At 45.0% G+C, this 24,930-nt stretch overlaps 1 protein-coding gene across 10 annotated transcripts in view; it reads left to right on the plus strand.

Moving 5' to 3' along the window:
* CLASP1 (cytoplasmic linker associated protein 1) overlaps positions 1-24,930 on the plus strand; it is a 303,251-nt gene that overhangs the window by 35,904 nt on the left and 242,417 nt on the right. For all 10 annotated transcript variants that reach the window (XM_063631296.1, XM_055262139.2, XM_055262140.2 and 7 more), the window contains exon 2: positions 5,500-5,979. In XM_063631296.1, coding sequence (XP_063487366.1) covers positions 5,785-5,979 — 195 coding nt within the window. In that variant the 5' untranslated portion in view covers positions 5,500-5,784. The remainder of the gene's footprint in view (positions 1-5,499; positions 5,980-24,930) is intronic.

Consider the following 24,930-nt stretch of genomic DNA (forward strand, 5'->3'; position numbering starts at 1 on the left):
CTCCTGTAACTCCTCCAACACCTCCTCCTCCTCCTCCAGCTCCTCTTCCTCCTGTAACTCCTCCTCATCCTCTTCCTCCTGTAACTCCTCCAACTCCTCCTCCTCCTCCTCCTCCTCCAGTTCCTCTTCCTCCTGTAACTCCTCCTCCAGTTCCTCTTCCTCCTGTAACTCCTCCTCCAGTTCCTCTTTCTCCTGTAACTCCTCCAACTCCTCCTCCAGTTTCTTTTCCTCCTGTAACTCCTCCTCCTCCTTCAGTTCCTCTTCCTCCTGTAGCTCCTCCAACTCCTTCTCCTTCAGTTCCTCTTCCTCCTGTGACTCCTCCTCCTCCTTCAGTTCCTCTTCCTCCTGTAACTCCTCCAACTCCTCCTCCTTCAGTTCCTCTTCCTCCTGTGACTCCTCCTCCTCCTTCAGTTCCTTTTCCTCCTGTAACTCCTCCAACTCCTCCTCCTTCAGTTCATCTTCCTCCTGTGGCTCCTCCTCCTCCTTCAGTTCCTCTTCCTCCTGTAACTCCTCCAACTCCTCCTCCTTCAGTTCCTCTTCCTCCTGTGACTCCTCCTCCTCCTTCAGTTCCTCTTCCTCCTGTAACTCCTCCAATTCCTCCTCCTTCAGTTCCTCTTCCTCCTGTAACTCCTCCAACTCCTCCTCCTCTAGTTCCTCTTCCTCTTGTAACTCCTCCTCTTCCTTCAGTTCCTCTTCCTCATGTAACTCCTCCAACTCCTCCTCCTCTAGTTCCTCTTCCTCCTGTGACTCCTCCAACTCCTCCTCCTTCAGTTCTCTTCCTCCTGTAACTCCTCCAACTCCTCCTCCTTCAGTTCCTCTTCCTCCTGTAACTCCTCCAACTCCTCCTCGTCTAGTTCCTCTTCCTCCTGTGACTCCTCCAACTCCTCCTCCTTCAGTTCCTCTTCCTCCTGTAACTCCTCCAACTCCTCCTCCTCTAGTTCCTCTTCCTCCTGTGACTCCTCGTCCTCCTCCAGTTCCTCTTTCTCCTGTAACTCCTCCAATGCTTCCTCTTCCAGTTCCTCTTCCTCCTGTAACTCCTCCTCCTCATCATCCTCCAGTTCCTCTTCCTCCTGTAACTCCACCTCCTCCTCCTCCAGTTCCTCTTTCTCCTGTAACTCCTCCAACTCCTCCTTTTCCAGTTCCTCTTCCTCCTGTAACTCCTCTTCCTCCTCCAGCTCCTCTTCCTCCTGTAACTCCTCCTCCTTCTCTAGTTCCTGTTCCTCCTGTAACTCTTCCTCCTCCTCCAGTTCCTTTTCCTCCTGTAACTCTTCCTCCTCCTCCAGTTCCTTTTCCTCCTGTAACTCTTCCTCCTCCAGCTCCTCTTCCCTGCAACTCCTCCTCCTCCTCCAGTTCCTCTTCCTCCTGTAACTCCTCCTCCTCCAGTTCCTCTTCCTCTCATAACTCCTCTTCCTCCTGTAACTCCTCCTCCTCCTCCAGTTCCTCTTCCTCTCATAACTCCTCCTCCTCCTCCAGCTTCTCTTCCTCCTGTAACTCCTCCTCCTCCTTCTCTTACTCCTTCAAGTCATCCTTTTCCCCTCTTATTTTCTAAGTTTTCTGCATTTAAAGACGCAATTATTTTTTTATTTCTCTTTTTATGATTTAATTGCAAATGTTTAGAAAACTTTCCTAGAGGATTCAGGGAGGAGAATACATATATTTATTTGTTTTGATAGCTGAAAATATTTCTGAAAGGATACATGGGAAACTGGTGACATTACTTGCTTATTTTTTATTTATTTATTTTTTGAGACACAGTCTCTCTCTGTTGCCAGGCTGGAGTGCAGTGGTGTGATCGGCTCACTGCAACATCTGACTCCCTGCTTCAAGAGATTCTCCTGCCTCAGCCTCCTGAGTAGCTGGGATTATAGGCACGTGCCACCATGCCCAGCTAATTTTTGTATTTTTAGTAGAGGCAGGGTTTCACCATGTTGGCCAGGCTGGTCTCCATCTCCTGACCTTGTGATCTGCCCACCTCAGCTTCCCAAAGTGTTGGGATTACAGGCTTGAGCCACTGCACCCGGCCATTACTTGCTTTTAAGTAGAGAAACTGGGTGGCTGGGAGGGTCAGAGGTGGAAGGCAGGTCTTACAGTTTTGTACCTTGTGAATTTGGAACTATGTGATTAATATTCCCTGAAAGTACAGATGTAGAAAGCACACCAAAGCATGAAAAAAGTCCAAAAACATCAGTTTAATAAGATTAAGTGTAAGAGAGAGTAGTTACCTTTTTTAAATCAAGAAGAGAAAGAAGAGAGAATTCAATCTGCTTAAAGCCTAGGGGCTTCCAGTCTCTTTCATTCTTTGCATTTCCTTCATAGGAATTTGTGACCTATTTTTGAGTGTACTAAGCCTTTGTTGCATAATTACGTTCAAGAAGCCTATGCTTATTTGTTAGAAATCTTATACAATTATGGTTGAAGGGGAGGTTTTCTTATGATATATATTTATAAATCACGGTAGGGAGACTTGAACGAATGGGAACTTTCCTAGTGTTTACTTAAGGAATGGAGACCTTGCTCTCTTGCCTGTTGCTTCCTATCTAAACAGGAAATCTGACCTCTTGAGTCAAAACAGAATTAGGCTAAGACTTCTAATAATGTTTTCAAGGTGGGGAAAGGAAACTCATTGTCCATGCAACCTTGGAAAATTACTTACCTTTACTTTACCTCAATTTCTTAATCTATAAATAAGGATGTTAACACCTACTTTATAGAGTTGAAGAATTAGAGATAGTGTTATATAAATCAGTATTACATAAGCACAGAACCTGACACCTCATGTAGCTCCTTAAATTGTATTATTATTATTATTGGTTAGTGTCTGTTCATTTTAGGCCCCTTGAAGGAGTAAACACTGTGAAATTTTTTTTCATTGAGAATGAATGAAAATGAATGATAGTTATTTAGGGGAAGAAGGAGTATATCAGTTATCTATTGCTGTGTAACCAACCGCTATGAATTTAGTGGCTTAAATAAAACAACAATGAAATGTTATTTCTCATAATTCTGTGGTTTGGCTTGGTGGCTTTTCTGCTTGTTTCCTTACACTTACTGGCATAACTGCAGTCGGATGACGACTGGAATTGGTAGATGGTCCCAGATGGCCTCACTCACATGTCTGGCAGTTGCTGCTGGCTGTTGGTCAGAGCATGTTGGTTCCCCAAGTGGCTTCTCATGTCCAATAAGCTACACCAGCTTCCTTACAGCATGGCCGTCCCAGGGCAGCATTCTAAGAGGGAAAGTTCCATTGCTTGTATAGCAAGTCTCTGCTTGCTTTCGTAGTTGCTGATTTCACAGGGTTAAGCCCAGAGTCACTGCGGGAGGGGACTTGGACTCCACCTTGGTGAGGGAGGAGTAGCAAAGAATTTGTGGCCATTTTTAATATACCACCAACCTGGTGCTTATTTGATTGATCTGCTTCTTGGACTAATAGTAGGCCCAGAAAGAGATTCTTTTGGTTTCTTAAGTTTTCCCATATCGTTGATACCTTCTTTAGTCCAACACAAGAGATGATAAAGGAACTAGAAGTATTACATTTGTACTAAAAATTGGAATGAAGGATAATAGCTGCTTTTGAAGCTCTTTCTTGTGAAGGAGGGACTAGTTCCAGCATTTGGACATGACTGGAAAGCAGATCTCTCCTCAATATAAGGAAGGATTGCTCTGTGAGATACTAAGTCCCGTTGAATGCTATCCCTCCCTCACTCTTTTGTGCTGTTGGAAGCAGTAAAGTAGAAGATGGGTAGTTATGTGCTGGGGCTTTGAAGGAGGGTTTTCCTCACTGAATGACTTGATGTATGTGATTCCATACCTCAGAAAGGATCTCAGTGTTTTTCTATTGAGATTAGGGGTGGGGATGGGGTGGTATTAGAAAGGGAGAGAATTGCTGTGTTCAGACTGTGAGTTACTCTACTGAGAATTTTAATTTTACTTTATTTAGAAAACAAAGATATATTTTCTGGAAACTTTGAAAGTTGCGACTTATTACTGGTGTGAAAAAAGCTTCAATTTGGCACAGTATCAGGGAGGTACTGAATCTTGAAGATAGGTTTCCTATGGGTCTTCTTGGTTTAAAATGAAAGGAATTAAGTAATGGTTTTAGGGTAAGTAAGAAATAAATTTGTACAATGCTCCAGCAGCTATAGGTTAATGAGAGAGGTTATGCAATTTCTGTAGTTAAAACAGTTTTGGTACTTTTCCCATATCATGTATTTTACCCTACTCAAACATGATTTTGAGATCTTCTAATTTTAATATCAAAACACTAGGCCCAAATGGTGCTATTGTCAGCTGAGAATACTGTGTCAGTAACTGATCAGAATATGAGCCTATTTCCTCTTTTTTTTGAGACAGAGTCTTGCCCTGTCACCCAGGCTGGAGTGCAGTGGCACTGTGTCGGTTCACTGCAACCTCTGTCTCCTGGATTCAAGCAATTCTACTGCCTCAGCCTCCTGAGTAGCTGGGATTACAGGTGTCCACCACCACATCTGGCTAGTTTTTATATTTTTAGAGATGGGGTTTCACCATGTTGGCCAGGCTGGTCTTGAATTCCTGACCTCAGGTGATCCGCCCGCCTTGGCCTCCCAAAGTGCTGAGATTACAGGCGTGAGCCACCGTACCCGGCCTTTTTTGACAGAGTTGTGCTCTGTTGCCCAGGCTGGAGTACAGTGGTGCAATCTTGGCTTACTGCAAGCTCTGCCTCCTGGGTTTAAGCGATTCTCCTGCCTCAGCCTCCCGAGTAGCTGGGACTACAGGCACTGCCACCATGCCCAGCTACTTTTTGTATTTTTAGTAGAGACAGGGTTTCACCATGTCAGCCAGGCTGTCTCGAACTCCTGACCTCAAATGATCTGCCTGCGCCGGCCTCCCAAAGTGTTGGGATTACAGGCGTGAGCCACCGCGCCCACCTCCTTTCTCTTTTTGTGTCTTTCTTTTCTTTGTTGTAGAAAGGAGGAGGTGGAGGCTACCTCTTACTCCATTGTAAAGTAGTGTGATGTAGGTGCTGCCCTTGACTTTGTTTAATGTGACCAAGCCAGCCACTTTGGTCAACAGTGTTTTCTATAGAGCCTTCCTCATTTCCCATACTTGATTTTTTTTAGAAGACTGAGAGTAAGGCAGTAAGCTGCAGTACCTACAGTGATTCAGACACAGAGTGGTGTTAGATTTCTGGTGGGAAATAGAATTGAAGTTGCAAATAAATATGCTAGCTAAAGCAGAAGATTGCTTTCCTGACTGGTGCATTTACAAGCTGGGAAATTGTGGAAAACATCAACCTGCCAACTGTGTGGCTCATTGGCTCTTCTTTGGGCTTTGATGTTCTTCCTGATAAAAATAATAATTATGTTATTCCGATATGGTTGCCAAGCCGTTCATGCTTCTCACTCTGCTTGTGATTATAAATGATCTGCAGCATGAATTGCTTTGTCTTTGATTTAATGTTTCATAACATTTGGGTGTTATGTTATCTGTGCTAATTTGTCGTTCTCTTCTCTTACTTTTCAGAATGGACTGCTGAATTATGAAGTATTTCAGACCCAATAGTAGAACATCACTCTGCCACTCACTCCTTTATCTCCTACTAGTTATTTAAACTGGACTTTTAATATCCTACCAGCTGCTCTTCAGACACACATGGTGCATTGTTGCCATTCCCCAGATTGCATCTTTGAAACACAGGCTCTTAGTAACCTTCAGCGAACAAAGAGGCAACCTCCCAGATACGTCTGCTGGGAGGGAGTCATCTTGACTGCCCTCTAGCTTTTGCTGGATCTGGATTTGAATTCCAGTATGGAGCCTCGCATGGAGTCCTGCCTGGCGCAGGTGTTGCAGAAGGATGTGGGGAAACGATTGCAGGTTGGCCAAGAACTGATAGACTATTTCTCGGACAAACAGAAGTCTGCTGACCTTGAGCATGATCAGACCATGTTAGATAAACTTGTGGATGGACTTGCTACATCTTGGGTGAACTCCAGCAATTACAAGGTAAGCTGTGCTTTAGAAGGCACTTTTGGAGGTGGCTGGGCTGCATTGGTAGATCAAAATTGGCCCTTATAAAAATCCCTTGTGAGCAGTCAGCATGCTTCCTTGGTTTCTAGTAAGACGCTCAATCAGATTGTGGCCTTGGGTTATTTCATTCTGGAGAAAGTAGAGTTTTCTTTGATACTCATTGAAGATCAAAAAATTCTCATCCTTTAGCACTTTGACAGAAGGTCAAGTGAACAGATAAGGGGAGGCTTTTCTGTTGGAAAGTTGACAAGCATTTGTAGCCTTGAAGTTAATGTGTATATTATGTTTTGCAGCAAATAGGTCCTGAGACCTTGGTGAGTTGCCCTTTATAAATAACAAATGTGTTCACTGATTTTCTCTGGGGGATTGAATTGGTAATAGGGTGTGGAGCATTTTACCTTCAGGTCACTGTTGTGAAGCTGGCCTAGGTACCTGGACAGAAATAGGTTGTCAAGGACTTTTCTGTGACCTGTGTGTAATGGCCTAGAGGATATCCTTCAGGATCTAAAGGTCAAGGCTGTTTATGTGACCTTGGTAGGAAGTTGGGGGTGGGGGTGGGGGCCAGGTCCCATGGGTCAAACGAGTTGTAAAGGTTGACCATTTTACCTTTCAGACAGTTTTCCTGAATAAAAACTAGATTGGACTTGAAGTGCTGAAGAGGTGGTGTTCCTCTCTCTGCTTCCTCCCCTATCCCCATCCCCTTATTCTCTCTTTTCATTTCCCTAGAGGGTGGCCCCTTTGGGTCAAGGTTGAGATGGAAGGAAGAGTGGAGAGTGCATGACTGCTAATAGGTGCTATAGATGTTGTAAAAGGGGCTTACAGAAATAGAATCTTTTGTGCTTTTTTCATTGACTCAATCTTTTGAGATTGGTTTGGACTTAAAAAGTCACAGGACTCCTTTGCTCTAGTATGTACTCTGTTTTCTAAATACATTACCTATGGCCCTAATATTTCACTTATCACTGGATATAAAATTTATCCTACCTGTCTTCATGTATTTATTTTTGAGACCGAGTCTTGCTCTGTTGCCCAGACTGGAGTGCAGTGGCATTATCTCGGCTAACTGCAACCTCTACCTCCTGGGCTCCAGCAATCTTCCCACCTCAACCTGTCAAGTAGCTGGGACTACAGACGTGCGCCACCATGCCCAGCTTATTTTTGTATTTTTGTAGAGACAAGGTTTTACCATGTTGCCCAGGCTGGTCTTTAACTCTTGGGCTCAAGCAAGCCACCTGCCTCCTCCTCCCAAAGTGCCGGGATTACAGGCATGTGCCACCGCACCCAGCCTGTCCTACCTGTCTTCAAACTCTGGCTAAAATTCTATTTCATTCATCTATTTATTCACTTAGCTGAAATTATCAATTGCTTCTTATGTGTTTGGCATTGGTGCTGGATGGCGGGAGTGTTAAAAGAGATGAGAGGTGATAAAGTCTAGTCACTACAGTTTTGTTCTTTTTTAGAAGTGATTTGTAAAAATCGACAAATAATTTTGCATACTCATGGGATACCTAATGATATTTTGATGAATATAATTTGTAGCGATCAGGTCAGGGTAATTAGTATTTTCATCATCTCAAATGTTTATCATTTCTTTGTGTTGGGAACGTTTAATATCCTCCTTCTAGCTAATTGAAACTATATTACTGTTAACTCTAGTCATCCTACAGTGGTATATAACACCAGAAGTTATTCCTCCTATCTAGCTGTAATTTTGTATTCTTTAACAGATCTCTTCCTATACCTCTCTTCCTCCTATCCTTCCCAGCCTCTGCTATCCTATCTTCTACTTTTTACTTATGAGATTAACTTTTATTTAGCTTCACATATGAGTGAGAACATGTAGTGTTTAACTTTCTGTTCCTGGCTTATTTCACTTAACATAATGTCCTCTAGTTCCATCCATGTTGCTGTGAAGGACAGGATTTTATTCTTTTTCACGGCTAAGTAATATTCCATTGAATATACCACATTTTCTTTATCCATTCTCTGTTGTTGGACACGTAGGTTGATTCTTTGCTGTTGTGAATAGTGCTGCAGTGAACATGGGGGAGCAGATATCTCTTCCATATTCTGATTTCTTTTCATTTGAATAAATTCCCACTAGTGGGATTGCTGGATCCTATGGTAGTTCTATTTATAGTTTTTTAAGGAACTTCCATACTGTTTTCCATAGCGGCTGTACTAGTTTACATTCCCACCAACAGTGTATAAGAGTTCCCTTTTCTCTGCTGCATCCTCATCAGCGTTTATTATTTTTTGTCTTTTTGATAATAGCCATCCTAACGGGTGAGATGATACTTCATTGTGGTTTTGATTTGCATTTCCCTCATGATTAGTGATGTCGAACATTTTTTCTTATATTTGTTGGCCATTGGTATGTCTTCCTTTGAGAAATGTCTGTTCAGATTATTTGTCCATTTTTTAAATTGGATATATATATATATATATATTTTTTTTTTTTTTCTGTTGAGATATTTGAGTTCGTTGTTTATTCTGAATATTAATCCCCTGTTTGGCTGGTCCAATGGTAATGAGTTATCAGAATTTAACATAGTGTCACTGAAGTTGGTATACAACTCCCCATTGCTAAATTTTACTAGCTTAAAAAAAAAATCTCCTGTCAGAGGAGTAATTTGCAAATACCTTTTCCCATTCTGTAGCTTGTCTTTTTACTCTGTTGTTTCTTGGTTGCCCTGAAGCTTTTTAGTTTAATATCATCCCATTTGTTCATTTTTGGTTTTGTTTCTTGTGCTTTTGAGGTCTTATTTATAAAATATTTTCCCAGACTAATGTCCCGAAACATTTCTTAAATGTTTTCATCTAGTAGTTTTATTGTTTTGGGTCTTACATTTAGGTCTTTGATCCATTTACAGTTGATTTTTGTATAGGGTGAGAGATGGGGATCTAGTTTTATTCTTCTGCATATGGATATCCAGTTTTCCTAGTAACATTTATTGAAGAGACTGGCCTTTCCCCAGTGAGTGTTTTTGGCACCTTTGTCAAAAGTCAGTTGGCCGTAGATGTGTGGATTAATTTCTGTTTCCCTATTTTGTTCCATTGGCCTATGTGTCTGTTCTTATGACAGTACCAGGTTGTTTTGGTTACTACAGCTTTGTAGTTTACTTTGAGGTCTGTTAGTGTGATGCCTCTAGCTTTGTTCTTTTTGCTCAGAGTTGCTTTGGCTATTCAGGGTCTTTTGTGGTTCCATACAAATTTTAGGACCTTTTATTTTCTATTTCTGTGAGGAATGTCATTGGTATTTTGATAGAATGGCATTCAATCTGTAGATTGCTATTGTCATTTTAACTATATTAATTCCTCTAATCCGTGAGCGTGTGATGTCTTTCTATTTGTTTGTATCCTCTTCAGTTTCTTTTATCAGTGTTTTGTAGTTTTCCTTGTAGAGGCTTTTCATCTCCTTGGTTAAATTTATTCCTAGGTATTTTATTTTTGGTAGCTGTCATAAATGGAATTGCCGCTTTCTTCTTCTTCTTCTTCTTTTTTTTTTTTTTTTGAGATGGAGTCTTGCTCTTTTGCCCAGGCTGGAGTGCAGTGGCGTAATTTCGGCTCACTGCAACCTCTGCCTCCTGGGTTCAAGCGATTTTCCTGCCTCAGCCTCCTGAGTAGCTGGGACTGCAGGCATGCACCATCATACCCGGCTGATTTTTGTATTTTTAGTAGAGACGGGGTTTCACCACGTTGGCCAGGCTGGTTTCGAACTCGTGACCTCAGGTGATCCACCCGCCTTGGCCTCCCAAAGTGCTGGGATTACAGGCGTGAGCCACTGCGCCCGGCCGGAATTGCCTTCTTGATTTCTTTTTTAGCTAGTTTGTTGTTGGTGTATAGAAATGCTACTCATTTTTGTATATTTGTATCCTGTAACCGTATCGATTTCAGTCATCAGGAGTAAGAGTTTTTTGGTAGAATCTTTAGATTTTGCTGTATATAAGATCATGTCATCTGTAAACAGGGACAGTTTTACCTACTCTTTCCAATTTGGATTCCTTTTATTTCTTTCTCTTGCCTAATTGCTCTGGGAAAGACTTCCAGTACTATGTTGAAAAAGAGGGTGAGAGTGGGCATATTTGTACTATTCTAGTTCTTAAAAACTGAAAGCTGGCTGAGTGCGATGGCTTATGCCTGTAATCCCAGCACTTTGGGAGGCCGAGGCAGGCGGATCATGAGGTCAGGAGTTCGAGACTAGCCTGGCCAACATGGTGAAACCTCATCTCTGCTAAAAATACAAAAATTAGCTGGGCATGGTGGCACACCCTGTAATCCCAGTTACTCGGGAGGCTGAGGTAGGAGAATTGCTTGAACCCGGAAGGCAGAGGTTACAGTGAGCCAAGATCATGCCATTGCACTCCAGCCTGGGTGACAGAGCAAGACTCCATCTCAAAAAAAAAAAAATAAAAGCTGAAAGCTTTTTCTCATTCAGTCAGATGTTAGCCATGGTTGTTACATTTTTAAGGGCTGTGAAATCACCTTGTCTGTGTTTTTGGGTCACAACCCCACCACTTTTTCTATGTGCATGTTAGGATGCTTCTGACTAAGAGTAATTGGAAACTGACTCAAATGACCTAAGTTCTCCAAGGAAATCTAGTGTCTCAAATACATCCAGTAGTAGTTAAGGCAATGTCCAGGGAGGGAGAATGTCTTCTTGTACCTTTCACTTTGGGGAAGGAAACCTTTCTCAGAAGCTCCCCAGCAGACTTTTCTTTCATCACATTTGCTAGAGTGACTTTGCGTGCCCACCCCAGCACCACTGGAAAACGAGTGTCTGTGATTGCCTTTGAATGCCATGCTTAACCTACTGGTCTTAAGTGGGGGCCTCCCTTGAGTGAAGCATGTGACCATGTGAAGGAGGGCAGATACTTGAATAGTATCAGGGTCCTAATAGGAAAAGGAGGTTGGGGATGGGACTGGGGTAGCATGGATGTTAAATTACTAGATTGGTGCAAAAGTAATTGTCTTCAAGGAGCTCATAGTCTATGGAGAGGAAACTGATAAATAAACAAGTTATACAGTACAGTGTAGTGTGTGCAGTAATGCAAATATACAGAGTTCTGTGGGAAGACAGAAGAAGAAAGTAGTAACACTGTCTAAAGGAATTGAGAATTTTGAAGATTGGTTAGTTTTTCCAGAGTGACATTTGCAGGGTTACAAAGGAATGAAAAATTAAGACTTGACTCTTGGTGAGGTAATTCCTAAACAAAGATTAGTGTGAAGGAAAGTCAGGAAGTTGGGGTTTACCACTTACTTGCTTGTAACCATGGACAACTCAGTTAAACCTGTTTGTACAATGCAGATATTAGACTAGATAATCTCTTGGGAGCCCTCAAGCTCTAATATTTTATATGACTTAATAGAGGTGGTTTCTGCACTCAAGGGCCATGTCTTATGGTTTGTAATTTCTCTAAGTGTGGTGGCAGCCTGCATGCTCACATCTGGAGCCCAGAGTATGGAACATCGTGGGTGCTCAACAAATACTGGTTCCGTGAGTGATCTCAGGAGCTTAGACTCCTCAGCCAGGTATTGCTGGTTGCTTTACTGAAACCTGGAAACTACCTTTTAGGTCCTACTTCCCTTTTTTTCTTAATTATAAATCAAGATTTTAAAAATTGAAACCCTGAGGTACAATTTGGCTTTATTTGGCATTTTTAAAATAGATAATTCCTTTAATATTTTAGATTAAAGGGATTAGCTTTATATTAAACAAAACTTTGAAGCTTGGCTTCTTGAATTTTTTTTTTTTTTTTTCGACAGAGTCTCACTGTGCCACCCAGGCTGGAGTGCAGTGGTGCGATCTTGGCTCACTGTTACCTTTGCTTCCTGGTTCAAATGATTCTTATGCGTCTGCCTCCTGAGTAGCTGGGATTACAGGTGCATGCCACCACGCCTGGCTAATTTTTTTCTGTATTTTTAGTAGAGATGGGGCTTTGCCATGTTGGCCAGGCTGATCTCCAACTCCTGACCTCCAGTGATCCGCCTGCCTCGGCCTCCCAAAGTGCTGGGATTACAGTCGTGAGCCACCGTGCCTGGCTGTTTGTTTTTTTTTAAATTAATGACTGAAAAGAGAGTGGAGAAGTAATTTTGGCTTGCCCAAACAATAGTACTTGCGTGTTGTTATTCCTTTTCTTAACAGGGAAGGTAGATGAATGTCAGCTCAATGGCTTATTAAAAAAAAAAATACGGCCAGGTGTAGTGAATCACGCCTGTAATCCCAGCACTTTGGGAGGCTGAGGTGGGCGGATCATGAAGTCAGGAGTTCAAGACCAGCCTGGCCAACATGGTGAAACCCCGTATCTACTAAAAATACAAAAATCAGCCGGGCGTGGTGGCGTGCACCTTTAGTCCCAGCTACTCGGAGGCTGAGGCAGGAGAATTGCTTGAACCTGGGAGGCAGAGTTTGCAGTGAGCCAAGGTCGCGCCACTGCACTCTAGCCTGGGCATCAGAGTGAGACTCTGTCTAAAAAAAAAAAAATAAATAAATAAAAATAAAAACGTGGCTGGAGCTTGAGTAACTTTGCATTTAAGTGTTTCTTTACAGACAAGTGTATATGTGGTATTAATGGCAATTTAATGGCTACCATTTACTCCTTACTTAGTTTCAGGTATGTTATCTGTCTTATCTCATGTAGTCTTTATAACAACCCTCCAGGGTAAATAGATAGTGATATCTTAATTTTTTACAGGAAGTAACTGAGGCTCAGAAATAATGAGGCAATTTTAACTAGTGATTATGGAACTGGATTTAAATATAGATCTCTGATTTTCTGGCTAGTGCTGCTTTCATAAGAATAGGGTTTAGTAAACTTTTCCTTAAAACCCAGATAGTACATATTTTAGGCTTTGTGAGACCATATGCTCTTTGAAGTATTCAACTAATATGAATCATTGTATTGCAAAAGCGTGACAGGTAATAGGTAAATGAACAGGTTTGGCTGTATTCCAGTAAATCTTGATCTGCAGAAACAGGCTGAGGGCCACTTTGGCCCTTGGACCATGGTTTGCCTATCCCTTCACTAGAACATCGAGTACCAACTGTGTGCCACTTCGGTAAACACTTTTTCCTTCAGTAGTGAGAACTATTAGTGATTCATCTGGGAGATGGGTAGGGAGGCTTATCGTTTGCATATAATTTGGGAATGGGGGAGAGCATTAGTTTAGATTAAAGAGATCACATTTGTTTTTAGACTACCTTATGTGATATTTCAGAAAAACTTGCCTCTGTCACTCAGACTCATATTAGGATCAGCTTGAATTCTGTTAGCTTACTGCTAATCATCTACAGTGAGCTGGCCTTGGACTTTCTTTGGTAGTAGAAGCCATCTGTGGGTTGAGTAATTGGTTATTTAAATAAGCATACATTCAGAACAGCCCTATGCTACACCATGGGGGTGCTGTTCAACATGGAAGGATTTGTGAAGGTTCCATGTTGTCATAGTGACCATGGGAATCCTGGAAGGAGACATTAAATAATAAAAGTAACCCCAAATTTTGAATATGTCCTCATTGATCTGGTCTCCTCTTCCTGTCTGCCTTGATTAAAACTTGCAGAAAGGGAAAAATGATGGGGATAGGTTCTTGCACTCACTTCCAGCTGCTTCTGTTCTTCCTCCTTCCCTCTTCAGGTGAGAAGGGATGAAATGTTAAGAATGACCTGTCCTGGAGAGACTGCCTGGGCTGTGCAACTGGAGGGAATTGTGGGGGACTTATGCTACGCAGCTTTCTCAGTTCATCTTGACAGCTTTAATTCTGCCCAGCAGTGCAGTAACATGCAGCCTCACATCCACACCACACCAGTGCAAGTACCTGTACCTTTACTGGGCTCATTGGAAACAGCGCTTCTTAGCAGGGGCTTGGTGCATTTTGTGAATACAGTCCCACAGGCCTTTCTCCACAGTTTCAAAATTCAAAGCACTCTGAAAGCCTAGTGTTTTTCATTACTAATTTGCCATTTAACCTGAAGTGAACTGACATGAGACTATTTATAGTCTGTATGTACCTGGCTAGGCTATGTTTCACTACAAAAATATTAATGTGCTTGATTGTGGGCTGCTGCCCCGGATTCTGTTCAAGGGGCTGTATTACACACACACTGTCTCTCTCTCTCTCTCCCTCCGTGCACTATTTTACCTTCCTAAAAATCTTAAAAATTCTGTATTCCAGAATATACCTGGCCTCTAGAGTTTTGGATAAGCAATTGTAGACCTGTATTTAATACTGTAGAATAATAATGATAGTGTATGGCTGTGGTGCATTTACTGTGAGCCAGAAATTGTGCTAAATATGTGTTCATTTTTTAAATTATAATTACCATATGAGGTAGACATTGTTTTTCCCATTTTACAAATGAGAAGACTGATGCTTAAAAAATTAGCTAACTTGTTCAAGGTGATAAAGCTAGTAAAGATTTCTGAGACCTGAACTCAAGTCCTTATGCAACAACCAGAGTTAGTTAAACATGTATGATGTGCCAGTTGCTATACTTAAACAGTAGAGAAAAACTGGATACAGTCTCGGCCTAGTGCCTAGGCTGTCTAGGTCTGTCCAGTCTGTGTGGGCTTCATCTCTGTGTACATTTGTCTCAAGGCCCATTCCATGCTGCCTTATATTTGAAATTTGTAGGTTCCCTATTAACCCAGAGCTTCCTTTTTCTCTGCCCTGTGGTCTGATTGGAGGGATGGGGAGGGCATATGAGAGGGCAGTGCACAGTGTAGGATAGGAAATAATTCAGTGCTAAATTGCATCATAGGAATTGGTATAAATTCTGTCATGTGGAGAAAGAAGAAACATTAGGGAATGCTTAGTTGGAGAGGCCTTGACAGAGAAGTGGGATTAAAGAGGGTTATGAAGAACCAAAAGGTGTAAGCTGCAGAGGGTTCTGAGAAAGTCTCTCTTTCTTTCTTGTTTCTCCCTTTCTGGGTAGCACTTTCTTGGTAGACTGTAAAAGATGTAGTCTCTCCTAAGCTGCTTTACAGAGCACGTGTTACCCCTAGATCAAGTGTGTTTATGGGCAGGAGGAGACTGTGTTGACAGATAAGGGAGGTTCCTCTCATTTCCTTTGCCTATCTCCAAAACGTTGGCTTTCATTGAGGTTTTTATTTTCCCGCTTGTGTCCTTGAGAGGAGAGCCAGAAAAGATTATTGGATTCAGATTAAGTGACTTCTGTTTCCTTTTCTGGCAGTCTCCTCGCTGCTGCCACCAAGTGACACATCCTTTCAGAGACTGCCCATTCTTTCCAGGTTTTCCTTGCAGTGTTTGTCCTATTGGCTGTAGGAGGTGAATTTCCATGGTGTAATCTAAAAAGACAGGTGCTTCTGTCATAAGTAGAAAAGCTACAGTTAGCAGCACTAAGCAAAAGCAAAAAACCTTAGGAAAGTTTATTTCAAGAAAATTTATATGGATTGTTGGTAAAAATGGTGTCCTTGATGTATGTAATTAATGGCATTTCTTCCTAAATGTGTTTACCTACATGCAAGGGCAACAAAGTGTACTGGAAATATTTTAGATTTGAATGTGAATTGTCTGGATTCCTGTTCTGGCTCTGCCACTCATATCTTTGAGCAGGTAGCTTTCTCTCTAGAATGTATTTCCTCATCTGTAAAATGGGTCTGATGATATTTACTACATAGAGGATTCAGTAAGCCCACGTATATAAGGTGCCAGTGTAGTGCTTTTAATATGTAGCATGTGGTCAGTAAAAGGAAGTTGACGAAAATGTCTATTATTGGGCCAAATAATCATAAAATCTGAGGAAAGTTAACTTTTATGTGGGACTGAGGTTACATGTTTTCTGGTGGCCTAGTCAGTTAGCCTGTGCCCTGGAACAGAGGCCTTGGGTCTCTTGTAATAAGATATGAATCTATCAGTTGTGCAGTGTTGATAATAAAGTCCCTGAGTAGAGCAGCAGCTTGCTGGGAAGTCTGTGAAGGGTGAGTTAAAAACTGACCGGTATAAACCAATCCATTGAGTGAGGCCCCCTGTTTTAGGAAGATTTCACTTGATTGTAAAATTTTTAACACTTATACTTTCCCTTGTTTCAGAAAACTAAAATTTAAATAAGGATACATGCAACAGAAGAAGTAATAAATTGAATGTCAAGGCAGAAAGAAAAACAGCTGGAGTGAGAACATGGACCTAACAATGAGGCTAATGATTAACAGCTAATGTTTACTAGTAGCTAACACTTATTGAGGACCATTATGTGCTAGACACTGTTAAGCATTTTGCATGCATTGCCTGGTGTAATTATAACATAGATGCTGTATGATAAGCCCTGTGATTATTCCTATTCTTTAACTGGGGACACTGAAGAAACTTGTCTGAGGTTACATGACTAGAAAGTGTCAGGCAGGATGTTAGTCTGAATAGTCTGACTGTGGCACCCACCACTGAAGCAATATGCAGTATTTGCTTTATAATTTTGTAGCAGAGGTAATAGTAGCATTTATTGGAGCATAAAAGAAAAGGGTGTAAGGATGTACCCCACAGGTGATTTCTTAAAGGGAGGGAGTTTTGAATTAGACTTTAATAAAAAATATTTAAGATGAATATATTTAAAATAGTTCTTTGGTCCTGTTAGAATCATGACCATACATACTTTTTAAACTTTCTGTTTTGGAAAATATTCAGACATATGGGAAAACTTCAGAAAACAGTTAAAAGAATTTTCATGTATGTTTCACCTGGACCCCAGTGTTAAGTCTTTATCACATTTGTCTTATTTTCTTTATTATTATGCTTATTGTAATCATTTGAGAGTAGTAGACACAGTGCTCCATTGCAATACCTGTGTCTACAGTGGTTCTTAGAAACAAGGTCATTCATTTATATAATGTTAGTACAGCTATCTAAATCAGGATTAAGATTGATGGACTACTGGCTGGGCGGTGTGGCTCACGCCTGTAATCCCAGCACTTTGGGAGGCCAAGGTGGGCGGATCACGAGGTCAGGAGATGGAGACCATTCTGGCTAACAAGGTGAAACCCCGTCTCTACTAAAAATACAGAAATTAGCCGGGCATGGTGTCGGGCGCCTGTAGTCCCAGCTATTCGGGAGGCTGAGGTAGGAGAATGGCATGAACCTGGGAGGCGGAGGTTGCAGTGAGCAGAGACCGTGCCACTGCACTCCAGCCTGGGCGACAGAGCGAGACTCCGTCTCTTAAAAAAAAAAAAATTGATAGACTATTAATACCTAATTGATGAGACATACTCAAATTTCACCTGTTGTCATGCTAATGTCCTTTATAGCAACAAGAAAATTTTTTTTTTTTTTTTTTTTTTTTCATTTTATAATTTTTATTTAAAATTTCTGTATCTGAAGTCCTTGTGAGTCTGGTCGCGAGGTTTGAAGATTTTGCTAATTCTTATTCATGCTAGCTCAGTTCCTTGTGTGTTTTGGGTTTTTTTTTTTTTTTACTTTTAAATGTTTTTAAGTTGACATATAATTGTACATATTCATGGGGTACATACTGATGTTTCAATATATATAATGTATAGTCATCAGATCAGGGCAATTAGCACATCCACCATCTCAAACATTTATCATTTCTCTTTTTTTTTTTTTTTTTTTTATTAATTTTTTTTGCATACAAAAACAATAAACATTTTCTAAAAATACATACAAACAAAAAGATGCGTATCAAACATATTAGGAAGGTTGCACATGGGAAGTCGGGGAATAGAAATGGGGGTGGGAGTTAAAATAAATGAGAGAGGGACTTTATATGGATAAGTGATAATAACTCAATCCTCTATTTGACAAAGAAGAGGGAGAAGGAAGAGGAAGAAAAAGAAAGTGGGATAAAGGATCAGAAAGGGAGGAAAATAGAAAAAATTAGAGTATGACTCCAGGGTAGACCTGTTTTGTTGTCATTGAGTTGGTTGGTTGGTTTGTCTGTTGTATTCTTCATGTTTCGCCAAGTTGGCCAGACTGGTCTTGAACTCCTAGCCCGAAGTGATCAACCCGCCTCGCCCCCCAGAGTGCCGGGACCACAGGCGTGAGCCACCACGTCCAGCCCCCACATTGCTTCTGGCCTCCGTGGTAGACCTCCCAGACGGAGCGGCCAGGCAGAGGAGCTCCTCACTTCTACCCAGACACGGGGCGGCCGGGCAGAGGGGCTCCTCACTTCCCAGACGGGGCGGCCAGGCAGAGACGCTCCTCACTTCTTCCCAGACGATAGGTGGCCGGGCAGAGGCGCTCCTCACTTCCCAGACGATGGGTGGCCGGGCAGAGGCGCTCCTCACTTCCCAGACGATGGGTGGCCGGGCAGAGGCGCTCCTCACTTCCCAGACGATGGGCGGCCGGGCAGAGGCGCTCCTCATCTCCCAGACGATGGGTGTCCGGGCAGAGGCACTCCTCACTTCCCAGATGGGGCAGCCGGGCAGAGGCGCTCCTCACTTTCCAGATGATGGGTGGCCGGGCAGAGGCGCTCCTCACCTCCCAGACGATGGGTGGCCTGGCAGAGGCGCTCCTCACCTCCCAGACGATGGGTGGCCGGGCAGAGGCGCTCCTCACCTCCCAGACGGGGCGGCCGGGCAGAGGCGCTCCTCACTTCTTCCCAGACGGGGCGGCCGGGCAGAGGCGCTCCTCACTTCTTCCCGGACGGGGCGGCCGGGCAGAGGCGCTCCTCACTTCTTCCCGGACGGGGCGGCCGGGCAGAGGCGCTCCTCACTTCCCAGACGGTGGGTGGCCGGGCAGAGGCGCTCCTCACTTCCCAGACGATGGGTGGCTGTGCAGAGGCGCTCCTCACTTCTTCCCGGATGGGGCGCCCGGGCAGAGGCGCTCCTCATTTCTTCCCGGACGGGGCGGCCGGGCAGAGGCGCTCCTCACTTCCCAGACGGGGCGGCCGGGCAGAGGCGCTCCTCACTTCTTCCCGGACGGGGCGGCCGGGCAGAGGCGCTCCTCACTTCTTCCCGGGCGGGGCGGCCGGGCAGAGGCGCTCCTCACTTCTTCCCGGACGGGGCGGCCGGGCAGAGGCGCTCCTCACTTCTTCCCGGGCGGGGCGGCCGGGCAGAGGCGCTCCTCACTTCTTCCCGGGCGGGGCGGCCGGGCAGAGGCGCTCCTCACTTCTTCCCGGACGGGGCGGCCGGGCAGAGGCGCTCCTCACTTCTTCCCGGACGGGGCGGCCGGGCAGAGGCGCTGCTCACTTCCCAGACGGGGCGGCCGGGTAGGGGCACTCCTCACTTCCCAGACGGGGCGGCCGGGCAGAGGCGCTCCTCACTTCCCAGACGGTGGGTGGCCGGGCAGAGGCGCTCCTCACTTCCCAGACGATGGGTGACCGGGCAGAGGCGCTCCTCACTTCTTCCCGGATGGGGCGGCCGGGCAGAGGCGCTCCTCGCTTCTTCCCGGATGGGGCGCCCGGGCAGAGGCTCTCCTCATTTCTTCCCGGACGGGGCGGCCGGGCAGAGGCGCTCCTCACTTCCCAGACAGGGCGGCCGGGCTGAGGCGCTCCTCACTTCTTCCCGGACGGGGGCGGCCGGGCAGAGGCGCTCCTCACTTCTTCCCGGACGGGGCGGCCGGGCAGAGGCGCTCCTCACTTCTTCCCGGGCGGGGCGGCCGGGCAGAGGCGCTCCTCACTTCTTCCCGGGCGGGGCGGCCGGGCAGAGGCGCTCCTCACTTCTTCCCGGGCGGGGCGGCCGGGCAGAGGCGCTCCTCACTTCTTCCCGGGCGGGGCGGCCGGGCAGAGGCGCTCCTCACTTCTTCCCGGACGGGGCGGCCGGGCAGAGGTGCTCCTCACTTCCCAGACGATGGGTGGCCGGGCAGAGGCGCTCCTCACTTCCCAGACGGTGGGTGGCCGGGCAGAGGCGCTCCTCACTTCCCAGACGGGGCGGCCGGGCAGAGGCGCTCCTCACTTCCCAGACGGTGGGTGGCCAGGCAGAGGCGCTCCTCACTTCCCAGACGGTGGGTGGCCGGGCAGAGGTGCTCCTCACCTCCCAGACGGTGGGTGGCCGGGCAGAGGCGCTCCTCACCTCCCAGATGGTGGGTGGCCGGGCAGAGGCGCTCCTCACTTCCCAGACGGTGGGTGGCCGGGCAGAGGGGTTCCTCACTTCCCAGACGGTGGGTGGTCGGGCAGAGGCGCTCCTCACTTCCCAGACGGTGGGTGGCCGGGCAGAGGCGCTCCTCACTTCCCAGACGGTGGGTGTCCGGGCAGAGGCGCTCCTCACTTCCCAGACGGTGGGTGTCCGGGCAGAGGCGCTCCTCACTTCCCAGACGGTGGGTGGCCGGGCAGAGGCGCTCCTCACTTCCCAGACGGTGGGTGGCCGGGCAGAGGCGCTCCTCACTTCCCAGATGGTGGGTGGCCGGGCAGAGGCGCTCCTCACTTCCCAGACGGTGGGTGGCCAGGCAGAGGCGCTTCTCACTTCCCAGACGGGGCGGCCGGGCAGAGGCGCTCCTCACCTCCCAGATGGGGCGGCCGGGCAGAGGTGCTCCTCACCTCCCAGATGGGGCGGCCGGGCAGAGGCGCTCCCCACCTTCCAGATGGGGCGGCGGCCGGGCAGGGGCTGCAATCCCATCACCCTGGCAGGCCAAGGCAGGCGGCCGGGGGGCAGAGGCCGCCGCGAGGCCAGACCACGCCACCGCCCTTCAGCCCGGGCAACACCGAGCACTGGGTGAGCGAGACTCCGTCTGCAGTCCCAGTACCTCGGGAGGCTGAGGCGGGCAGAGCACTCGGCGTCAGGAGCTGGCGAGCAGCGTGGCCAAGATGGCGAACGCGTGCCTGCATGCAAAGGAGAAAAGGCAGGCAGCGGTGGCGGGCGCCGGCAGTCCCAGGGAGTCCGCGGCGCGGGCAGCAGCAAGCCGAGTAGACTGCAGCCTGGGCCAGAGAGGGAAAGAAAGAAAAGAAAGAAAGAAAGAAAAGGAAGGAAGGAGGGAGGGAGGGAGGGAAGGAAGGAAGGAAGGAAGGAAGGAAGGAAGGAAGGAAGGAAGGAAGGCAGGCAGGCAGGCAGGCAGGCTTTTTTTTTTTTTTTTTTTTGAGATGGAGTCTCCCTCTGTCGCCCAGGCTGGAGTAGAGTGGCGTGATCTCGGTTCGCTGCAAACCCTGCCTCCCGGGTTCACGCCATTCTCCTGTCTCAGCCTCCTAAGTAGCTAGGACTACAGGTGCCCGCCACCACTCCTGGCTAATTTTTTGTATTTTTAGTAGAGACGGGGTTTCACCGTGTTAGCCAGGATGGTCTCGATCTCCTGACCTCATGGTCCACCCGCCTCGGCCTCCCAACGTGGTGGGATTACAGGCATGAGCCACTGTGCCTGGCCTTTTTTTTTTTTTGAGACGGAGTTTTGCTCTTGTTACCCAGGCTGGAGTGCAGTGGCGTGATCTCGGCTCACCGCAACCACCGCCTCCCGGGTTCAAGTGATTCTCTTGCCTCAGCCTCCTGAGTAGTTGGGATTACAGGCATGCACCACCATCCTGGCTAATTTTGTATTTTTAGTAAAGATGGGGTTTCTCCATGTTGGTCAGTCTGGTCTCGAACTCCTGACCTCAGGTGATCCACCCGCCTCGGCCTCCCAAAGTGCTGGGATTACAGGCGTGAGCCACTGCACCTGGGCGAAAAAAAATTTTTTTAACTCTTGTTTCATGATCCAGTTCTGGAGCACACACAACATTTAGGTCTCATATCTGTTTAGTTTCCTGTTTTTTTTTTTTCTTGAGACGGACTTTTTCTCTTCTCTCTTGTTGCCCTGGCTGGAGTGCAGTGGCGCGATCTCAGCTCCCTGCAACCTCTGCCTCCCCGGATCAAGCGATTCTCCTGCCTCAGCCTCCCAAGTAGCTGGGATTATAGGCAGGCACCACCATGCCTGGCTAATTTTGTGTTTTTAGTAGAGGCGGAGTTTTACCATGTTGGTCAGGCTGGTCTCGAACTCCTGACCTCAGGTGATCCACTCACCTGGACATCCCTAAGTGCTGGGATTACAGGCGTGAGCCACCGCCCCCGGCCATAGTTTCCTTTACACTGGAACAGTTCATTGTCAGTCTTTCCTTTTCTTGACTTATTAATTTTGAAGAATTAGGTCACCTTACTGTGTGTAGTTCGTCAATTTGACGTTGTTTGATGCTTCCTCCTGGTTAGATGAAGTTTATGCAGTTTTGGCAGGAATACTGTAGCTGTGACATATCCTTCTCAGTGCCTCACATCAGGAGGCACACATTATCTCTTCCTCCTATGTGGTTAAAGAGGTGTTTGCCAGGTTTCTTCAAAAAGTTACTTTTTTCCCCTCTTTCTAATTAATAGGTATCTTGTGGGGAGATAGTTTGAGACTATATAAATATCTTATTTCTCATCAAACTTTCACCTGTAGCTTCAGAATCCATTGATGATTTTTACTTAAAACAGTTATTAATTATTATGCTGGTTGCCAAAGGGTGATTTTCTAGTTCACCATTCCTTCTTCATTTATTAGTTGACTTCATATGTTTTTGAAATGTATATCCTATGTTGGCTTCATATATTTTTGAAATGTATAGAAAGAATGAAGTGTATATTTTGATAGCTATCACAAAAAGGAACTGCTTTGAAGGAGAAAAAAAGTGTTTAAAATTAATGTTACTTAGGTACATTTATATTCATACATTGTTTAAGGCAACCTAATATTTAGTGAACATATAAAAATGCAATGAAGTTTGGTTTGAGCCTGAAGTAAAAATGGAGCGATGGCTACCTAAAAGTTTTCATAAATATTATGAAGGGAATATAAAAAGACATGTAATAGCAAAATACCTTCCTGGAATTAGCAGGATATTAAAGGACACTTTGTAGGAGGGGAAGAAAAGCAAAAGATGCAAATGGATGACACAATCTGAGTATAAGTGAGATCCAGGTTATTCAGCTATAGACAGAACTCACCAGCTTGAACTGTGGGCTAAGGGGGAATTGTCAGACAGCATTGGAGTAAAAAGAAAACCAAGCTGGCGGCCCTACCAAGTTATCTGTTGAACAGGTTAGGTAGAGGGAGAGTCTGTGACAAGGACCATGGTAAGAAATCCAGAGAAATCAGATGAAAATGTCTCGAAGTAGAGAATGGGAGGTCAACCTGGAAGAATTATTTGAGCTACAGCTGCATTTTACATGGGATTTTGGGAGGGGCAAAGAAGGAGCTGTTAAAGATGGCTGTCCATTATGGAACAAATAGATGTGGTTATAAATGGGGAGGAAGTTCTTTGATGACTGGTAGGAATCTCTCGGTTTTTAACCATCCTTAAAAGCTTTGTGGATGAGATGGCCTTTAGGATTCTTTTGGATGAGGGACGAGATAGCTCAGCCAGCTCCATGAAGGAAGATGTTCAGGTGTCCTTAATAGAGATAATATTCTGAGATACAAGTGGCCTGGTTGTGCACCAGTGAGGTTGAGCACATTTCCTAGGTGGAGGAGCCCTGAGGGCAGTCGAGAGAGACTTCCCTGCAGCACTGTAGTGTAGGACCTTAGTACTGATTCGCAGGGCAATCGAAGCCATTGAAAGACCTCAGGGAGAGGTGTCTGGGTCTCACCCAGACACCGCAGCAGTGGGTACTGAAGATTGTCTGATGAAGGCGTTGTGTACTAGGACTAAGAGGAAGCGAGGGAGAAGCAAATTTGAGTAATGTCATTAGAGAGGAGGACGACCTAGTGGTTTTTGGTATTAGTGTGCATATATGAAGGACTGGGATGAATTTGATAATTGTTTGAGATTTCAGGCTTCATGATACAATTTATTGGCTATGGATAGCCTTGTAAAAAAAGATGTCCAAGTTCTTTTTCTGCATGGTGCATTTGACTTCTTTTTGATTTAGAGAAGTAATTTTTAAAAATCAAATAATTTGGCTGGGCGCGGTGGCTCACGCCTGTAATCCCAGCACTTTGGGAGGCCGAAGCAGGCGGATCACGAGGTCAGGAGATCGAGACTACCCTGGCCAACACGGTGAAACCCCGTCTCCACTAGAAATACAAAAATTAGCTGGGCATGGTGGTGTGCGCCTGTAGTCCCAGCTACTTGGCAGGCTGAGGCAGGAGAATCGCTTGAACCTGGGAGGCGGAGGTTGCAGTGAGCCGAGATCACACCATTGCACTCCAGCCTGGGCGACAGAGCAAGACTCCATCTCAAAAACAAAACAAAACAAAACAAAAACAAAAAAAACCCCCCAAAAAACAAAAAAAAATCAAATAATTTTTGAAGAACATTTAGAAAAATAGCCGTGGAGATATTTTTGTCTTTGACTTCTTACTTTGACTGATAATCCTAAGCTTATGTTCTTTGTGATTTATACATATAGCTTGGGAACAACCTTTTTCAAATACATTTCTGGAGGCTGCTTAGATGATTTTTGCAAATGATAATAATTTGTTTTTATTACAGTAAAAGTAATATGTACTTATTGTATAAACAGGAACATATTTTTTAAAAGTTGTAATGAAAAAATTATAATCACTCAGTCTTTTGCCCTGCGATAATTATCTTATTGTTTATATCTGTAGAAAAAAGATGGAAAGAATATTTATATAAGACCGATAATGCTATTTTGTCAGCTGTTTAAGTTAAACGTGTGTCGTGATCATCTTAGCAGTGAGTAAGTTATATCACTTATAAGATGATTTAAAATATTTTTAAGGTAATATTCTCTTCTATACATTTGTAGCTTTCATTTCTTTTTCTGTACGTCGTTGCTATCATCCAAGTTGTTTCTCATCTTTTGGCCATAGCATCACTGCAGTGAACATCCCTGTACATACGTGTTTCTGCTATCTTGTGTACCTCTGTGCTGGAAGTTCTGAAAGGCTGAATTGCTGGTTCAGAGTTCGGCAGATTACCCACCTGTCAGTGTTGCAGGAGTGCCTCCATATTAATCATGGGTGTTAACCATTTCTCTTGATATCTTTCCTTTGGAATGGGCCAAAGATACCTGTTTGTTGCTAGGAGCAGCAATGGAGACTATTTCTTCTGCTTGTAAT

This window comes from Symphalangus syndactylus, chromosome 22 (assembly GCF_028878055.3).
Source record: "Symphalangus syndactylus isolate Jambi chromosome 22, NHGRI_mSymSyn1-v2.1_pri, whole genome shotgun sequence".
NCBI classification, from domain to species: domain Eukaryota; kingdom Metazoa; phylum Chordata; class Mammalia; order Primates; family Hylobatidae; genus Symphalangus; species Symphalangus syndactylus.